The sequence below is a fragment of the Drosophila pseudoobscura genome, chromosome 3 (assembly GCF_009870125.1).
Source record: "Drosophila pseudoobscura strain MV-25-SWS-2005 chromosome 3, UCI_Dpse_MV25, whole genome shotgun sequence".
NCBI classification, from domain to species: domain Eukaryota; kingdom Metazoa; phylum Arthropoda; class Insecta; order Diptera; family Drosophilidae; genus Drosophila; species Drosophila pseudoobscura.
In genome coordinates this window covers 12,022,036-12,042,500 of record NC_046680.1, presented here as the reverse complement: position 1 = coordinate 12,042,500, position 20,465 = coordinate 12,022,036, and the positions used below count along the sequence as shown (strand labels likewise).

The 20,465-nt window shown below is 45.6% G+C and overlaps 2 protein-coding genes across 2 annotated transcripts; one reads left to right on the top strand and one right to left on the bottom strand.

Annotated features, from left to right (window-relative positions):
* Positions 1-2,085: 2,085 nt before the first annotated feature.
* Positions 2,086-2,718, top strand: LOC6898474 (uncharacterized). The gene is made up of 2 exons (XM_002138480.3): positions 2,086-2,241; positions 2,301-2,718. The coding sequence occupies exons 1-2, from the start codon at positions 2,175-2,177 to the stop codon at positions 2,423-2,425; spliced, it is 192 nt and encodes a 63-aa protein (XP_002138516.1). The 5' UTR covers positions 2,086-2,174; the 3' UTR covers positions 2,426-2,718.
* A 4,073-nt stretch (positions 2,719-6,791) lies between these two features.
* hbn (aristaless related homeobox homeobrain) lies at positions 6,792-13,601 on the bottom strand. The gene is made up of 5 exons (XM_001360932.4): positions 13,057-13,601; positions 10,812-11,103; positions 10,496-10,625; positions 7,811-7,898; positions 6,792-7,645 (listed from the first exon to the last, which is right to left on the bottom strand). The coding sequence occupies exons 1-5, from the start codon at positions 13,208-13,210 to the stop codon at positions 7,089-7,091; spliced, it is 1,221 nt and encodes a 406-aa protein (XP_001360969.3). The 5' UTR covers positions 13,211-13,601; the 3' UTR covers positions 6,792-7,088.
* Positions 13,602-20,465: the final 6,864 nt, after the last annotated feature.

Below are 20,465 nucleotides of genomic sequence, written 5' to 3'. Positions count from 1 at the left end.
AATTGAACCGGGTAAAAATCTCCATCGAACAAGGCAATTTAATTTGATTGATTTCAATTTTTGACATTCTCATTCCCTTCATAGGACCTCACAGGACCGGACCGTTCCCGTTCCCATTCCCATTCCTCTCCCACTTGACTGGCTGAAAATATAAATCGCACGAATAATGAAAAGCGTCACATTTGATTGCATTTTTTGTGTGAAATTGGGCTGACAATGTGTGCGCTTTCGCTGACCAAATAAAAAGCCGAGGAAACTCAACCAACTGCGACACGCACACGCGGGCAGAGGCAAAGGGCTGGGGCAGGCATTGTGTGTGTGTATTGGGGGTGATTGCCATTTGTGTGCGAACAGGCTAAAGGGTGCAGTCAGGGTACAGGACCAGCACCAGAACCAGGACCAGCATCATCAAGGACAAGGACGAGCCTGTGTAAACGTGTTAGGGCAGAACAAAAAACACAATATAAAAAAATCCGCACTTTACGCAATTTATGTGCAAATTTTTCAATGACTTTAAAGCGATGCAGCCGAAGAGGGCTGCCTGACACAGAGGGATGCCCAGTCATTATAATCGCTCGCTAATTGACTCTAATAGACTTGGTTCCATCAAATGCCCTGTTGGCTTACCCCGACTGGGGTTGTTCTGACCTGCGAGTTCCCATTCGCCCCAGAAACCGCTGCTTTGGAAACGGTTTCGCTCTGGAACGCATTTACAGTACTATCCGTAATCTGAGTAAATCTTGAGCGTCAACTCTGTGAGACCTGTGAATCCTTCGCTGGGGTCTGTGAATAGTTTAAGCAGCTTGCCGAAAACACTTGCGAATTGAATGGTGTTGGCATTATGTGCGAAAAGTACGAGTATCTATTAGGAAATTGCCCACAAATTAGCACAAATAATGCGTGTCTTTAGCAAATTTGAATAAGCTGTGCAGTTCCCTCCATTCCACTCCAGCCTGCTCTCATCTGCCGTCGAAATCCCACACTCGAACACAATCCCAAACGCTTATCCCCTCGACCTTTCACCTTTTCACATGTCCCGGGCCTAAGTCCGCTCACACGTGAGCCCAGGGCAATGATAATTATGCGCCTGATTTAACCCTATAGAAGGTACTATACGTACATATATGTACGTCTATACGTCTCTTTCTCCACTCACACACAAATGACAGTTTCACACTGCCTTTGTCACGCTGTCCGCTTCGCTCTGTCCAGTGTCCGTTGTCCGTTGTCCTTTCATTCTCGGTTATTTCTCTGTTATTTCAAGTGCCATGCACTTGAATTTTCGGCCGTGTCCTTGTCCTTGAAGTTGCTCATGCAGAAAGCGAGAAAAAATAAAGCAAAATCCCCGACAAAAAATGGCTCCACTCATGGAAATATGAGTTCATGGATATGGACAGGGTATTAAACAAAGAACTGAATGGCAGAGCCTGGTCACGCCTTCAAATCCAAGTCGTCATCAAAAAAGCCAAGGAAATGGCCGAGGAAATTCGCATTTATTATAATCATGGGGAAATGCGAAAAGTGCAAAGAAAATTGCTCTCAATTTCCCGCCAGGGGATAAAAACCGAAAATAAAATTAATTTCCAGAGCGAGACGGAGCCATAGCGAAGGAAACAGAGACAGAGAGAGCAAAAGTGCTGCTCAAACTTTGCAATTTGCGGCGCGTTTCCGGCTTCCGTTCCGTTTAGCGTCAATGAGGCATCCTTCGTCAGACTTCTGTCTTCTGTACCGGAGCAGCAGGACAGAAATTGAAATGTAGATGGAGCAGTCAGTCACTCCTTGGTTGGTAAGGAGAGCTTCAATTGTCATCAATTTCGTTTGATGTGCTTTCCCTGTCACAGTCGCAACATTCGCAACGCGCACAACAATTTTATTTCCATTTTCCTTTTCACTTTTCTTCGGCACCGAAACGATTAGCTGCCACTTAGAGCAGTTAAGAGACCCATTGAGCTTATTAAATCAGGCGTAATAATTGGCACACACAATGAACAGAAAGAGAAGGCACACAATGGCCAGAAAGAGATGACAGTCACCAAATCAAAGTATCGAAAATCGAAATCGAATCCTAGGCAGGGCTTGACAGATCACATTTCCACATTAAGGGCCATAACAAAACATTCATTCGAAAATAGTACACAAAATTCAACAACAAAAATAGCCCCAATTTTCTGAGAATGCCTAACGTTGTGGATGAGAATGGCCAACCCCTGGCAACAATTGTGGAAATAGCCGACGAATTGGGTAAGTCGTTCTATAAAGATAATTCCCCTTTCCCATACCCTATATCTCGTGGTTTGCAGAGCGAACTCATCTGACACGCTCACAACAAGTGCTGCAGTGCCTGGAGCACATTCGAGAGCCGGAGGACGAGATGGGGCAGACCGAACGGAGGAGCTTGAGCCGTAGATACGATTCAGGGGTATAGAAGAGCGCCCGCTCCTTGGGCCACATACGTCACAGCACAACTAACCTGCCCATAACCAGCGACACCTGCCAAGGTGTTTGGCTGACAATTAAGGGGACAACTTTCCACATTCCCATCCACAATGCTCGAGCAAAGCAAACAAAGCAATCGACCAGAGCCACACGCGAACTGAACTGAAGAACTGAAAGGTTCGGGGTCGGGTCTAAAAACACAAACAAATTGTGACAAAGTTGCGGAAATTTAATTAAAATCAAATACTCGTACAACTAAAATAAACTATGTCCCAAGGAAAAGGGGTAGAAAATCCTCAGCCAGGTGTGACCCGGTAGTTTCCAGCACGGAATTCGAGCCCTGAACCTCGCTGCGGACTGCCGCTAGTTTTCCGCGTCGTTTAATAAACAAAATGCAAACAAAGTTTAACAGCAATGACACACATGGATTTCTCGTCCCTCCCCCGCGCGGTCTGTTGCCATTGGCCTTTTTATTAATGTAATTTATGAGCCTGTGGTTGTGTAGAGGGTGTCGGCAAGGTGGAAATGCAAATAGACCCCGAGCCCAACCCGGCAGCTGCTTAATTTCACAGAGCATACAGTTGATTAACTTAATTTAATAGTATTTCTTTTTTCGCCGTTGTTTTCACTCCGAGCTCGTTTGATATATTTGTTTGTTTCCTTAATTTATTATTATAGTTAGGGCCATGAGCACGGTTAACAGCCTGAAATGCGATTATATAGCTATCGATCATTTTCCTGACTACGTATATACTGTTGACTCTAAGCTGTGTGATGAACAGAGCTTGAGCAAATGCCTATCACCGAACTAAAATCGGAAATTGAATTGATCTATGGTCATGATCAAATCAAATATGATATCAGATGGATGACAGATTTGAAACAATACCACCTGTTTTTCGAGCTGTCTAATCTGAGATTGAGTTATGGTTTTTTCTAAGAAATCTAATACCAATCGGAAAGAAACTAGCTTACTTTTATACATATGTATGTACATATATGTCCAATGTGCAAAGTACTTATGTATCTCGTTACAAAATGGAGAATGATGTCCATATACTCGCTTGCAAATACATTCGTATATAAAAGAAAAGTGTCACAACATTCAGCCCGACCAGACCATTGGCTAATGAGAACACAATTGGCTGTCCAGGAGCAGCTGCTTGAGCGCGCTACCTGAACTGGCCAAGGGCCAAGGGCCAGGCATCAAGCAAATCAGGCATGAAACCATTATGGCTAAAATCGGTAAACAAAAACCACGGGGCCACTGCTCTTTCTTTAATCACAGCCCAGAGGGGACATCTACTGAGAGTGGGATCAGCTGTTTGGCCAACGATCAGCGAGCGATAAATAAGGCACGGCTTAGCCTCATTGAAGTCAGCAGGCAGGCACGCAGGCAGGCAGGCAGGACATAAATGGAAACGAAAGCAAAGGAAAGGACATTTCTTCGCCTCACCTTCAGCGATCTCTTGAGGAGTCTCAGCTGGAGGGGATTGGGTGTCGGCTCGCTTTGAAATGCTTAGCAGGAGCTGGATCGGCAATCGACACAAAAGTATCGTGTTTCCCGGTTGTCGCCAACATACTTACGATAGATATCCTGTCGGAAATGTTTTCGTTTGCGATTGCATGTTGCGGTATGTTGGCAATTTATTTTTAGACGATCAGCAATCAGGGATCAGGGACACCCGATACTCAGTCTCTCAGAGTGATTCCTCTCAAGTGGTCACAAATTACAGCAATTACTGAGCCGCCTCGCTGCCCTTTCTCTCTCTCTGTTGTTGCTGCCACAAAATGGCGCTCATTAGGGGCACGGCACTGCTCAGGCATCCATTCAATGCCACCCACAAAAGCCAGACAATCTGCGTAATTATTCCTCTGGCAACTTCTGATGAAATGAATTAAATGCGAAATAATTTTTTAAGTACTACTAACGAACGCAGCGCTTCCAATTGCCAGTAGCCAAATGAAATGAACACGAAAATGCGACTGTCAACAGTGCCGTGTCTGGATGCAGGACAAGGACCCAGGCAGAAGGCTCTCTGTCAGCAGAAGTATTTTCTGAGCGTCTGTTGAGCGGATTTAACTTGTTTAATTACCGCTGTATTCAGCATCGCGCAAGTTCATCAACTGCCGCTCATTACGGCCACCGCGTTCACGGTTCTTTTGAGTCTTCGAAAATGTTGCCAGTTTTTCGAGAGCTGCGCACCCGCACGCCGAACCTCCTGCGGTCCACTCGGTTTCTTGTTTTGCGTAACTGTTACCATTTTAATGCGCTCGAGTGTCGAGGACGAAATTGATTTTCGTTACCCATTGTGTTGGACGTTCTGGAGAGTATTTTGCTCATCAAAATCGAGCTCAATTTATATACCAATGGACACGACATGTCCCGATAGGACAGGACAAGGTGAAATTCCACTGAGCCGAGTACAAATACTGCGACGAAAAGGGAGAAATACGAAGAGGCACTCGTCTCTCAATTTCGTAGAGCCACAAATACGAAACTCAAAAGGCCACTTGATAAATTTCATATATTTATAGCCCGCAGAGTGACGCGCTGCATTTGCACACTGAATGAAATTCCATGAGCACACAGCCACACCCGGACACACAAGGACATTTTGGCCCGAATCGTGGATGGGCGGCTTACCCCTTACCCATCCCCCGGCGTTGGGCCCCAACCAACCCTCTCCTCCTTGGCCAAACACTTGCACAAATAAAAGATCTACTTCAACTTATTGAATTTTCGTTGATAGAAACAAGATGAAATGTGAACGGAACAAGTCGCAAGATGGAATGCTCTATCGAATCACATTCTGAGATGGATGAATATAAATGAACTACGAAAATGAACTGTCTGAAACCGTTGCCATAGCGATTTCTTATGTGTCATACTCTCCATAACGAAAAAGAGTATAAAGCCGTGCAGGTCCTTCCACTCGCCGGATGTCTTCTCCTACCTTCCACACAAAGGACAGCCACAAAAGGCAATTGCATATGAGTTTTATGAAAGCTTCTTTTGACAGTGCTGATGCTGACTCTGCCTCCGCCTCCACCGCCGCCTCTGAGGCAAGGTTGAGTCGCTGTCGGCGACTTCCCGGCCCAGTCCTTTGGCTGTGACAAATCCGTTAAGTCGCGCAATTCGTTCATTATTATGGTGTGTTTGTATTTGTGCAGGGAATTTAGCTCTGACCTCGCACAGGACTCTGATCGGGCAGGACACGGCGAAGCGAATGGTAAGTGTAATCAAATTCCAACCCAAATCCCGGCCTTTCAGACAGAGCAGCCTGAGCAGGAACTTGACGGCGTTTTATTATTAAATTTGAGGCCATTGCACACACAATGCGACATCCTGCCGCGAGCCCAGAGCCCTGTGCGAAATTATTAAAAAGTAATTATGGCACAAATTACGAGATATCAATATAGCATTTAGCTCTGCAGGCGGCCCACTACAAAAGTACTCTCCCTCTGAATCTCGATCTAGCCCTATATCTCTGTCTCTCTCCCTCTTCCACCACCACTTGAGTTCGGTGCAAATCCTTTGGCTCACACATCCTTTAGAATTGCATTCTGCCGACATTTCCTCCACTGCTGTCTGCCGCCGTGTCCGGGCACAATACGAGATGCCTTCTCTCCCATTGTGCTTCCTCTGGACGACTTCTTCGCCGTCTCTTCACATGTTGTGCAACATTTCCTTTCCCCCTGCCTGGGCCTCTAAAATTGGGCATAATATCGAGATTATTATACGACTTGAACTCCTCTCGCCCAGCCATTCAAAAGACCCAGCCGGGGGTTGGTCTCTGATGAAGATCATTTTCATTTGACTCGATCAATGGTAAGGTCGCGTCAATTGTAGCCAACATTTGGCAATTTATAGTGAGGCCCCGTAGGGTCATAATCCCTGCTTAAGGTAGAAACATTTTGCAGATTATTTTGTAGTGGAGCAGAAATGAAAAAATGTCTTAGGCTAACGGAAATAGACAAAGAGATTAACTTTGTCTATGGTTCTTTTCCAGAAGTAAACTGCCAGCAGATATGGTTGATTGGTAGTCAGTTGTTGATTGGAACCGTACAAAACCGTACAATATTGTCTCTGAAGAGGTTTAGAGTCGTATATGCATATATCTCCGTATAAACAGCAGAGCCTGGCCATTTTGCTTTAGCTTCTGCTGGTCCGATCTATACGAATCCAATATGACTACAGCTTTCATAAGGACTTCTTTAAGATAAAAAGACACACACAAGAGTATTTACAATCGTGTGCTCCTTGCAAACGATTCTTGACCCTCGCGATAGTACTCACCTTTGCGAAACCTTCCTTCGAACCATCAAAATGCACCCATACAAATTCACTATGATTTCTTTTCACTTTGTTTATTTTTGTTTTCCTCAGATAAATTTCTTGATTTCGGCTTTATGGCTAATTGCATGACACTTGCTGGGGCTAATAATAATTTTAGATCTCTTACAGATAAACAATATGTGTGTACATGTTAGGACTAAGTTAATTTTGGCAATAGGCTACGCTCTTAGATATCTTACAATGCGGCATATCCGTCCCCTCCCAATGCATGTGTTTATATGTGATGTGTATGTACATGGCGATCGCTTTTCCGCATCCTTCTGTTTCCGTATGGCTAAATATCACCGCGAAGTTAGTCCTCGCCTTTGGTCACCACAGACACGGGGGTCGAGGAGTTGCTGCTCGCTCCACCTGCACTGCAGGGCGACTGGGCTGCCGTCGAAGTGAGCATCAGGCCACCCGAGATAAGGGTGGTGCCTCCACCCGAGGGTGGCGTGGCGTGGGGATGAGGCACGAGCGGTTTGGGGCTCTCCCGCGGACTGCTGTTGCTGCACGGCGGACTCACCTGGGCAGTGGACAGGCCCGCGTGCATCGATAGGTTCTGGGGGTAGCCGGCAGCTGCCGCAGCCGCTGCTGCCGATCCGCTGGCCGCCGCCGCTGCTGCAGCCGCGGCTCCGGCTCCAAAGATGCCGTTCAGATTGCTCAGGCCCATGTACTGGGAGAGCAGAGTGTGGAAATTGGGCAGCTTGTAGTGGGGCGCCATCAGATGCTGGGGCAGGAGGCCGGCGGCCGGATTGAAGTGCTGGTGCAGGGCAAAGTGCGGGGGCCAGAATTCGGCGGGCAGCCCGGCCGGATGCCCGGGCAGGCCGTGCGGCGGCATGGGAATGCCCAGCGGAAACTCTGGCAGACCTGGAATGAGAGCATAGGCGAGTTCGTTAGTCGAGGGCTGGTGACAGTATGACAGGGCGGCAGTGCGCCGGAGCTAGGAGTGGGAGCACGACATAATTGCTAATTATGTTGCACACGTAATTCGGTAATTTGCGGACAAATCAAATGCGTATCGGGAGGACTTACCTTGCTCGGGCAGGAGGTATCCGGCCTTATCCTGATTCATAAACTTCTCACGTTTGCGCCATTTGGCCCGGCGGTTCTGGAACCACACCTGCAAGTGCACGGAAAGAACAAAGTTTAGAGTTGGAGCTGAGTGTATGCAAATGTAAGCTACCCCGTACACCTGCGAGTATATTGAGTTTATGCTGTGAAAGTGAGTAATACCAAATATGTTACAATTGTGAGTGCCTAAGTTCTAGGTAGATTCTCCCAACAGCAGTATGGATTCCAATATTTCAGGGAACCTCAAATAGATGCAAGATGCCGAAGATCCGATATAACCCGATATTAAACCTTTGTTGCCTTTAGTGCTCCGTTAAGGATAAACAATACCACAAAGTCGATCTCTGACTACTTTAAATTGACTTGCAACTTGTCGAACGTCTTGTGATTGCTTTGACTTTGACCAAAGCTGAACAATTTGGCAATCTATCAATCTGGAAGTTCGAAAAGTTCACGCCACATAGTCCTTCGATTGGGATCCATCCACTTCACACTCCTCCCACAAATGTCTGAGCCAGAAGGAGGAAGGTGAAGCGGAGAGTTGTGAGTGGGCTGGAGAGATGCCAAATACAATGGCATCCAATCGGAAGTGTTGTACTCTGATTTGCAACGCTACCACCCTGTCTCTCTCTCTCTCTCTCAGCCTCATTCTCTTTCTGGAATGCTGCAAAGGGTGTCTTATGCATTTTTGGCACTTGCTTGGGGTTGACCACCCTGCAACACCATCCCCCCCACCACGGCAAAGGGCGTTGGCTGCACACACATTTCCGCTTTGGGGGCACACATTTTCAATCTGAGCCGATGGGAAAATTAATTGTTTGTAAATTGAAATCACTCGACAACTGACTGTACCCGGGGCAGGATTGAGACAAAAGAGGAGTCGCTGCAATTATAGACACCCTGTACTTAGGCCAGCCCCAGGATCCAGTCTGCTGCTCCTGCTCCTGCTCCTGCTTCTTGTCCTGCCATCATTTGCAACAATGTGTGCAGTTGAGCGAGTAGTAAATTAGCAACGATTTCCTTGCTATAATTGCTGCCAATTATTGTCCTGTGTCCTGTCCCGGGTCCTGTGTGTCTGCTGGGAAATGCCAACGCCAACCCACATCCACCCGCAACCGTCTCCCGCTTTTGTGTGTGTGTGTGTGTGTGTGTGTGTGTGTGTGTGTATGATTTTGTGGGCTTTTTAATTGTCAGTTGGCTGCAATTATGATGCGGACCAACTTAAACCACTGTGCGAGAGCAGCGAGTCGGCAGAAGTTGAATTGCGGATATCCGTTCAGCATTTATCGCACATGTGCGATCATCAAACTGTCACAGAAAGCCCCCAACCCATACCCATAACAGAGCTGTGCAGTGTACACCGTAAGGATCCAAACAGTTGTTAAAGTTTGGGGTACAGATTGGGTCTGCTGGCAAATTTTTGAATACATTTCTGAAAGCTTTGCCATACAAATTCGACTGACCCCAGGAGTTAGAGAGCTGCTTACTCCTTTTTTTTCTGGGATGCCGCTCAGCACGGATGCAAATCCTGAAATAATTGCCCACTCAACAACCCCAGAACAAACGGGGATTAAGCTACAGATACTTTTGTATCTATCACGTAGAAAACCAAACAGAAAAACGGTAAAAAAAAAAGAAACGCTGCAAGCTGCCAGCTCTAAATCTGCTTCTACTCGTATGTATTGAAGGACCCCAAAAAACGCTCTTCGCATATGGGAATCAATGACCAATTACAGTTAATCTGCTAACAGATATGTGAGGGTTCGCCAGCAGTAACATCGCATCGCGATGAGGATGTCGATGCGGATGAGGATGACGACCGTGAAACGGACAATTTGTATGCAGAGTCCGTAATCCCTCTGTGAGCCAGCGCGAGAGTGCTTAGGTCAAGTTGTTTTACATTCTCTTGAAATCTTTTTTGTGCGATTGCGATACTTTTTTCCCCCGTCAACAACAGCGGCAAAATCGGGCAAATCGCTCAATCAAAACTGAAGTGTTTGAAAGCATTCTCAACCGAAATCAAATTGTACGAGTATGTGAGAGAGAGGCATGCGAAAGGACACCCTAATTACATGTGTAGTCATCTGTGTGTATGGTTGCCGCGTGTCCTGCAGCAGCATCAGAGAGGGAGACAGACAGGGAGACGGGACCCAGAGCCACTTTAATTGTTTACCCAAAAGTAGAGTTAATAAAAATACCAACACCATGTGAGCGCGACCAATTTAATCATTTGGAAAATCACAATATCTAATGTCCCTGGGACAACGACAACCCCTAAAAAGGACGCGGCGACAACCCTCCGACTAGATCTAAGCGTGTTTGTGTACAAACTGGGGTTTAAGTGTTTCAAAGACCATTTACAAATTGGGCTCGACCGATTGTTCGACGGGCTTAGCGACCTCTTCGCGTTCCCAGACGTTCCAAAGCTATCGTTTTGCAATCGTTTTGTTGACGTTTTGTTGGAGTTTTGCTGCCTGAAGTATATCAGCGAAGTTTGATGAATTACGAGTTAAAGCTTGTCAGCTAATTAAAATTTGTACTGATTCTATGGGCTTTCGACTAGGGTTAGCCGGTGAATTTCCATGGGTGGGGGTGTTTAGCTTAATTCGAAAATAATTACTACAGCAGAGTTCGTATTTCAATTACCTGCACGCGCGCCTCGCTCAAATCCAGGCGCATGGCCAGATCCTCCCTTGTGAACACGTCCGGGTACTGGGTCTTCTCAAAGGCCCGCTCCAATTGATGCAATTGAAAGGTCGTAAATGTTGTGCGAGATCTGCGAAATCAAAGTCGGCACATTAGCGGGGTAAATGGATGGATGGATGGATAGATAGATAGATGGAAGGAGCGAAGGATTCTACTTTTGTTTTCATGTTTTTTAATAGCCGAACAATGGCCAAATACGATTGGATCTGCTAAGCGGATTGCCCCATACTCTGCGGCAACTCTATCGAGGACTCACCTACGGACTTTGCGCGGCCTCTCCATGTCGCTCAGATCATGGCCGTTGTTGAGGCTTGATGAGAGCTCATCATCGTTGTCCACGTCCAGACCGCTCTCCGTGTTCGTTGGTGAATCCTCGCGCTTGGCCTGGGCTGGCTGCTGGTGCTGCTGCTGCTGCTGCTGCTGATGCTGTTGCTGGTGTTGCTGGTGCTGCTGTTCCTGCAACATGTGGCTGTTGTTGTGGTGCAAGTGATGAATGTGATGGGCATGGCCATGATGGGGATGCGAAATCAACACATCGCTGGGTGTATCTGAAAGGGCAGAGAATGGAAAAAGTTAAACAATTTCGAATTGAACTCGAGTGCCGCCTCGAACAAAAAAGTTTTGCGTTTGACTTTGAAAAATGAAAGCTGCGCCAGCTGCGGCCCAGAACACTTTCGAAATTCATTCAATTGTAACTGAAGTAGTTATATCCGGGACTTTTAACCCCCAGAGCCAGGTCAGAGCAGCCCACAGAGCCGCTTCAAAAAAGCAAAACCTTTCCACTTGCGAGAGCCTCAAGAGCTCGAAAGCTACGCGAATTGATTTGGCAATCAATAACAAATAAATAAATACGGTTTGGCTTTACCCCGATTCCCGATTCCCGACTCGGATATGAGTCTGGTGTGAGTATCCTTTCACACGCCCGAGGCCGAAATCGGGTAAAAGTTTTTTAAAAAGATTTCCCTCAGAGCGAACGAGTAACGTGTAATCAAACTTTAATGAACCTCAAATTAATCATATTCACAATAGCGCAAGGACACGTCGCCGCTCAGCAGGATACCCTGTCGTCCTTATCGTATTTCGTAACATTTATGCAGACAGAACCGGAGACCAAGCCCGCGCCAGAGCCTGTTGTGGCGAAAAGGTAATTTCCAGCGAGCATCAAATTACGCGACAGCAATCGAGGCTCACAGGATGCAGTATCCTGCGGTGCGCACGTTGCTCGTTGTCGCCAAATTGTAGCCGTTCCTGGTCCCTGCTCCCTTCTTCCTTGTTCCTTGTCCATGATTCTGTTCCTGTTTCGGTTCCTGCCCCCATCCCATCCACCCAAAGCGCTTCAATCTAATTATGGGTCTAATGACGCAATTGGTTTTCTCTCCCAGTCTCTGCCTCGTTGTCCATGATACATGTGGCGTATCCTGTCAGATATGTTTTGATACACAGTGATTTTTTTCCCTTCTTTCCCAGCTATTCACCGATCCTTGGGTGAGGCCTCATGCCGCTTGGCCACGCCCACAGCAAGAGTCTCAACATGGCAGACACCTCCCATTGTCATGATATGTTTCTTGTTTCTCTCTGGTTGCGGGAGTTTTCGGGATGATGTTTGCTGCTAAGTTTATTCTATGCCCACACTAACTACGACAAAATGTCCTTTCCAAGCAATTTGCATATGATATGGGTCCTTGAGATGGGTCAGCCCGGATTGGGGTCCCCATTCCTGTCCCCTGTGTGTCCGAATATATCTTTGATGTGGTTACCAGTTTTAGTGGGGGCTGATTATTGGGTACAAGCTTAAACTATGTTTGTCCGTACCCACAAATACTCCTTGGTTTAACAAGATATTCGGAAATATAGTACTATACTTAAGAACTATCGTCAATGGAAAATTTAAACTGATGTTTGGAAGAATGATAGAACTCCTCATCGAAACAAAGTTCCATGCATTTACTTAATAGTTAATAAATAAAATAGTTTACTACAAACTACCAAGGACCAGACGATATTCTTCGAAACTTGTTTAGGGAATTGATCATCAGCCTTAAATATTGTTGCTTTACAAGAATATAAGTTTGGCTTGACCGGCACTGCTCTCTACTGAAGACAAAGGGTTCTAATCTCTACAGGAAAACTGATTGGTAGGACTACAATCGTGTTAAGCATCGTCAGAACTCCTCAACCAGCAAACGAACCATAGTATTTTACGTTTACAATTATTCAAATAAAACGATCTAAAGCGATTAAAGTACATATATTACATACATATGTAATCGTTGAAATAATCATATTTTAACGGAATGGCAAGTCTCAAGGCTACAGCTTTTAAATGTAATCTAATTTTTCACAAATTTTAATAGTCTTCAATTATAAATGTCATTCTTCAAACTTGCAAAGACCCGACAATCGTCAATATGCTTTTGCCCCACAGATCGCCGACGGCAATCGATATTATCCCCACCATCAAAAATCTATATCCCACCGAAGCTCATAAGTATATGACTTACCACTGCGCTTGATCTGGTGCTGATTACCCAAGATCTGATCGATGCTGTAGACGGCGCGAGGACGCGAAACGGGACTCTCCTGGACGGAGCCGGGACGCATGGCTGGCGGCATGATGGGGTGCTGGTGGTGCTGTGTGGTCGTTGTGGTCATCATAGCTCAATGAGAGCTCAGGCTGAAGCAGCTGGATCCACGAACCACTAATAATCGATTGTCGAAAATTGTTTCCGTGCACTTTTTAGTAACCAAATTATTGTTGATTATTTTTGAAAATTTCTTTCTAATATAATTTCGTATTTTATTTATTTCACAGAATTTGTTGTGTTGACTTGCACGCGCGGCGACTGATTAATTAATGCCTCCTGTAATGCTCTCTGTACGATATTGATTGATAAGGTTTCCACAGCTAGTGCGATTAAGCAGGACTGTGGCTAGACAGAGGTGAACGGAACAGGACTGTGCTGAGGCAGGAGCGAATGCGTGTAACGCTCGTGACGATCAACAACCACCGACTGAGCCCGTCTCCTGTGCCACCGTTGCATTAAATACGTGCCACGTTTGCTTGCCTCTTGTTGTTGCCCGATGGTAGTTCTGTTGTTCTTGTTGCTGGTGCTGCAAGTGCCGTTGGGCTGAATGAAATGGGCGAGGCTGAGGCCGACTCTCGCTCGCTGCCAGTTCCCAATCCTTCGCTTCGCCCATATCTATCTCTGTCGTACTCTCTCGCTCTTTCTCTCTCTGTTTCACTAGGGGTAGTTTCCCCCAGTATCTGTGTGCGCCGTATCTGTTCGTGTGCGTGCACTTACAGGTAGCTTTTGTTTAGGGGTGTTGCTCTGTCCAGCCACTCACTCTCTCTCTCTCTCTCTCTCTCTTTCGTCGAGTGCTGCCTCTCACTCGTTCACGCTCTCTGTCACTGTTTTCCTCTTTTACGATACTCTCTCTTTTATTCGACCAACATAGTTTGCTGATTAAAACTATTTATTTCACAAATTTCGCTCATTAAAAACTATCTTTATGCCCATACGAGAGGGAGTACCTTTATCTCTCTCTCTTTCTGTCCCTCAGTCGGGCTGTGCTCTTTTTTAGCCTACCCTTCCCTTCCCGAATGTGAACATCCACAAATCGCAAAACAGGTTGCTCGACACTCAGAAATCCCTACCTGAGCGGGTCAGCCATTTGCCGGCACAACGTTTATTAGTTCCGCTTCCATTTGGGCGAAAACTGGATCTGCGGGATCCTCGTGATCTCCCGCGCTTGGGAATGAGCCCAGGGTTTCATTGAACAATCCAAACGATCAATGAATCCCTTTACTTAGCAGGCAGATGCCGCGGGATTCTGACCTAAGTTCATTGATTAAACTGATCTCATCTCGGCAGATCAGACCTGATCTGTGATCTGCCCTTAGAATATCTCGACTGGGCGAAAGGGGATCTACTAATGGTACAGTAGGGCTCAATTCGCAAAAAAGGATTATTTTATTGATAGACTTATTTCTTCAATTGTTTTTTGCAGATAATTCAAATGAATATTTATGTATCCTTTAGTACTAGGATTTTTTTTTGTCTGTAGCTTTAGCGATCTTTGAGGGTTTTGCTCTTGAGATCTGAGATATATACATCGCCATATTACCTATTTCATTTTGTGGTAGAAGTATAAAGTTGTACGAATGAAGTCTCTCTTAAAATGTAGAGTCCAAAGGTCGAATGATTCATAAAAGTTGCAAGTGTTGAATAGAATAGAACATAATAGAATAGAATAGAATAAAATATAATAGTAGAAAAGTTTAGTAGTTGAGCACTAGATACTCTTTTGAACGGTTTGGGTATATGATGAGCTACTATTTGATCATTTTCAATACCGTGGAAACCCTCTAACAAGTGTTGCTAGATTTTATTAATTTACCTCGTTCCTCAGGGATTTGCTCTATTTACTCTTCCGATTGGTTTTTTTTAAATTTAAAGGAACAACATTTTAATTACTAAGTAGGGGACAATTCTTAAGGAAGCTTTTTAGCTACAGGACTAGCTTCAATCCGTATTATCTTTTCGAAAATCTAAACTAATCTTAATCCTGGCTATATTTTTCCTGAAAACAAAGAATGGCCTTAAGTACAGCTTAGACACGGCTCATGGGGAAAGCTTTTCCCTATTACCAGTGTTTAGCCCTGTCGGAGGTTGCATAATACAAAGGGCAGCCAAAGGTGTCGGTGTCGCGTCTGAGGTCGGCGATGCACCCGCCGCACAATGCGAAACGCCGCTGACAATACTGACAAAACGAGGACTGGGACTGATCCTCTCTAATTTGTCGAAACTTACACAATTCCTTTGTGGCCCGAACCCAAACAAAGCCAAAGATCGCGGCACCTCCGGCCAGGCACTCCGAATCAGGATCAGGAACACGTAATTTCCGCAGAACTGCGAACAAGTAGCAGGGACCTCATTAATTTGCCAGATGGGTGACGCCACAGGACACAGGCTTCGACCTGGGTATGTTTGCTCAAGGGGAAAACTAGCCAAGCCGAGGCGCTTAATCATATTTTCATAGGATGCCGTCCCTATGCAGATTTCATTCAGAAATCCGATTGCATGTTCGTTTAATTTAGAGCTGAACGACAGAAAAAGAGGCCTTAGGGGGAGGGCGAGCTCTGAGCCTACCTGTCCAGATCCCCGATCCCCGATCCCAGATCTTCTGCCCCGTAATCTCTGATCTAATGTAGAATGCATAATGCCAGCCAAAAAATTATGCAGCATCATGCAGCGCACTTAGCCATAATCGTTCATAATCATGGCTCATTAGGCTAACCAGGGCGGAGTGGAGGGGGGTTGTTCGGTAGATCACTAATTTTTCCGATTCTGATCCAGCCCAGGGCATGCCTTAATTTATCTCTAGAGCCTGAAGACTTGCCCCACTTGGCAGATATCAAGAATCGTTTGCCTCTTCAATGCTGATAATAGCCTTCTCACGTTCAAGCCTTCTCTGATTGTTCTTCTAACCGCTTTCAACTAATTTAGCCCCCCTACTTGCCCCTCCGACCGTCCCCCTTCTGCAAAGTGATAACTGGAAGCCATTTAGCCGAAGTGTGAAATGACAAATTGAATCAAAGTCAAACTCAAACTCATTGAAGACTACACTTGATTGTAATTTCTAAATTAGCACAGCAGCTTGGGGATGGGAGGCAGTTCTCTACGCGCTCTCTATGTCTATTCTCACTTCTCTCTCTATTAACTTCCATGGTCTCTCTTCCGTGCTTCTCTGCGGCAGTCCTGCCTCTCTCCTGTTGCGTTTCTCCTGGGTCTTGCGCAGTAGAGGTGAAAGCTTATTGGATGTTACATCTTTCCACCCACACTCTCTCGTGGGGGGTTCTGGGCCAACGAGGTCATTATCGTGTTACCCCATCCCGCAGCCCAGCCTACTCCACCCCCACCCCACCCCTGGCAGCTGCGTGTAAACACATTGTGGCAATTCTCTCTGGTGCCATGACTGTGTTCACCTTTTAATAAGGTTAACTGCAACGACGACAACAACCCACAAACACCCACTTTTCACAATAGACAGCGTTAGATGGGAGGCAGGTTGTGTGCGCGGAAGGGGGGTGGGGTGGGTGGCAAGAGGGTGGTTGGGGGTTGGCTGCTGTTGGCAACATTTTTCTTAACCATTAAATCTAATATATCAAAGTAATAAAACGAATTTTGTTCTTTGTGCGGCAGTGGGTGTGGGTAGTGGGTAGTGGGTGGGCAAAGACGGTGGCAGAGACAAAGGAGGGGTAAGTATCTAACGGATACTATATATGTATGTGTGTATCTGTGCGTGCGTTTCAGTCTTACCCTCCACATAATCCAACTAAAAAGTTTTCGTCTGCTCACAGTCTGCTCTGCCTGCCATTGTCTGCCGGATATTCGTCCCCTTCTTTTCGCTATGGCAGGAAAATGGGAACGGGTTGGAGGTAAACTGATAGCTTTCTTATAGCTGGGATATTTAATTTTGACTTTTTACCCGCTGTTGGCGGGGTTAAGTCGGTGAATGGGGCGGGGGGTGCTAAATAGCTGCCACTGACATCGTTTTGAGCGGTTACAATGGGAAGCACTGGGGAAAGGGATTTGCTTTTGCAATTATGATAAGCAAAAGGAGGGAAATTAGCCTGACTAGTCCAAAATAATTGATTTATCATATTATGATGGATATTTTTAACTTTTTGTCGATTGTCATGAGCGACTGTCCATCCGACACCCCCTATTTAGCATTCGATCAATGAACGATTTTACCAATACCACGATAACTCGCTTTGCAAACCCCTTTGGCTTGGAATACATATGTATGTATGTAGTCTGCGAAAGTTGGAGCCCTCCACTGCTGCCTGGCGAAATGAAATATACGGTATACGGCAGCAAATGAGCAACTGCCGAGGTTGGCCAGGCAACCGCAACTCACCCAGCGTACACACCCATGGATAGAGATACGACCCCACTCACAGATTGAGATACACCACTACATACAGCGTCAAATACATATAGATATAGTTGCTTAAATTATCCAATATCCTTGACAGCTTGTGGACGTAATCAAACAACTGCAAGGGCAGAAGGAGATATGCCAGGATTTGTTTGACATTTTGTTTCATAATCTAATATACCGACAGAGCAGAGGGAAAACCTTCCGTTTTTGGTCAGAGAAGCAGGGGAGAACTAGCAATCCACACAGACCGCATATAAAGGTCCCAAGTCAAGTTTCGTATCTCAGAATTTTTCGCTTTATTAAGCCCCGAGGCGGAAGCATGGCACAGATAGGATGGGATTAGACGGCAACTCCTTTTGCACTCGGAACAGGAACTGGGAACAGGAAGAGCAGGCTTCTGGCACACTTTTCCAGATCAACTAGGCCGATAACCAGCGTTTTCCAAGTAAGAATGTGGTCTGATCTCTCCATATGCCGGATCATTGGTAAATTGACACCCACTTTGGGCCGAATTAAAGCACATATGAAAAGACACACATGCTTCTGGCTCTGCAAATTCCTGGCCAAGATAAGCGGCAAAGGAAAGTGGACGAGTCCGAATTTGAGTCCTGGCAGCGGCTGCTGCTCACTTCAAACGCCCCAGACCCGACAAAAGAGTTTCCCAATAATTATGCGGCTCGGCTTCTGTTCTGTGCTGTTTGGAAAGATTTGGCCACCTTCTTTCCTTTCCTTTCCTTTCCTTTCACCTGGAGATGGGCAATCACACATGCGAGCAAGGCGATGAGGGGAATTCATTGGAAATTACCTGTCACATTGTTGTGCACTTGAATTACATAAAAATTGGTCGAGTGAACAATGGCCGACTGGCTACCGTTTTGGCCAGAAGACAGCACAAACAAAAGGATAATGCGGCACATATGGATACTGCGAGTGTGTCTGTGTCTGTGTCTGCATGCAAAACTGTAACCAAACAAATAAGCTGACAAGACCTCCTGACAACTGACAACTGGCAACTGCCAAGTGGCTCTGGATCTGGATATGGCTCTGTCTCTGGCTCAGAATCTGTATCGGTTTTTTGGTTGAAGGGGACTACAATAAGGCGCTTGACATGTGTATGCATGGGCGTAGCCCGGGGGCCGAGTTCAGGCCAAACAACAATTGTAATCACACACCTTTTGTGTGGGAGCGTGTGGCCAGGAAAAACCCTCGAAAACAGTTTTCCCTTTGTGTGGGAAAAAAGAAAAGAAAGCAAGAAGTTTTTAGCTGTTTTATGGCCAGATTGGCAAATGAGAAACAATTGAGCATTGAATGGGCGGAAATGAAAGGCTGATGAAGGCTCATCAGAATCAGACTGCATATTGCAGTGGCTCCTGTCTGGATCCTCCAGCCAACCCTATCACACCCCCATCATAAGAGGGGTGGGGGTGGGGGAACTTGTTCAAAAATTTCATTAAAAACGGTTTTCATTTGTTATTGTTGGTGCGCCAGGCAGGCCGCCAAATGGAGACGTAATAAAATAAAAAGTGCAGCCTGCGATGACTTCTTCAACCCAACCACAACCCCACGGGGCCATCTCCATCTCCACCTCCACCTCCTTTCCCATTCCCAGTCCCTCTCATCCACACGGAAATGTAACACACAATTGGCAGCCCCCAAAAAAGTGGCGAAAAAAAGAATTTTTAATATCTCATGCAAAATTGCATTCAATTGCCTCTGTCTGTGTGTGCCCCGCTGCATGTGTGTGAGTTTGCATAAGTGCTGTAAATTTCCTTATTTGCCCCCACACACACACACACAACCATCACAGATTACACACAAATGCATAGGCAGGAATATACATATATGTATACATATGTATGTACATGTGTGTGCATATAAAAACTTGCATACATTTTTAACTCAAACAAAAACGTTGCAGAAATGAAATTTGTTACATTTTTTGTTTTGTTTATTTATAACAATTGTGTTTAAAAGCGCTTAAATTTTTCCCAGCATGTGCAAATAAGTCTCACACGCACACCACCCCCTCTAAGCCATCTCTCCCTCTCTCTCTCTCTGTGCGAGGCAAGTGCAATTTCTCGTTAGGCGAAATTTTTTTGTGGCTTTCGTAACTTTTTTTGGGGTTTTTCTGTTTGAGTTCTTTTTCGGGCAGCGGCAGCGACCAAAATGAAAACTAAATGCAATAAACGTTTGCGCCTAAAAGCTGCAACAAAAAATCAACGCCCAGAGATTAGCACATATGCAGAGGACCTCCACAGAAATGAGCACTCAGCCATTTTCCCGCCAGATTAGCTTTTTGAATGTGGATACACACTGACACTGACTTTTATCCCGGCTCCTTTTCTTTGGCCGTGGTAATAGCATAATATATTTTCAGTGCAGTGCACTGCTCCACTTAAGACTAAGTTGGACATAAATAAATCCAGCAAGCGACTTGGCTCTCGATTCAGATCTTTTTTGTGTCCTAACCAAGAAATTTGAACAGCACTGATGCCGTCGTTGCACTACTCTTCTGCTGCTGCTCCATGTGTGAGTGTGTGCACACCACTTTTTGTTACTCTCTGCTCTTTCCCATTCTCCCCCTACCCCCTCACCATTTGTTTTGTTTCTTGCTGTTGCCCGTTTAGCGTTCATTTAATCTCTGTCTGACTGCAGTTGTTGCTGTTTTTTCTTTCTTCTCCATTTAGCAGGGCCGCAATTTCGCGTTGTAACTTTTGTGCGTTGCTTTTTCTGCTGCTGCCTCTCCCTCTGACTCTGCCTCTTTTGCTTTACCCCCTTCGCTCTTTATCTGTCGGAATTGTAATGAAATTTTTTTCGCTTCGTTCTTGGCCATTTGCACGATTTGCAGGCAAGAAAAAAACAAAAAAGAAGAGGAAAACGAACCAAAATTGGAATCAAAAATCGAAACGTTAAAAATTTCATTGCAACGCAATTTGGGCCGTAATTGCTGAAAAACCTGTGG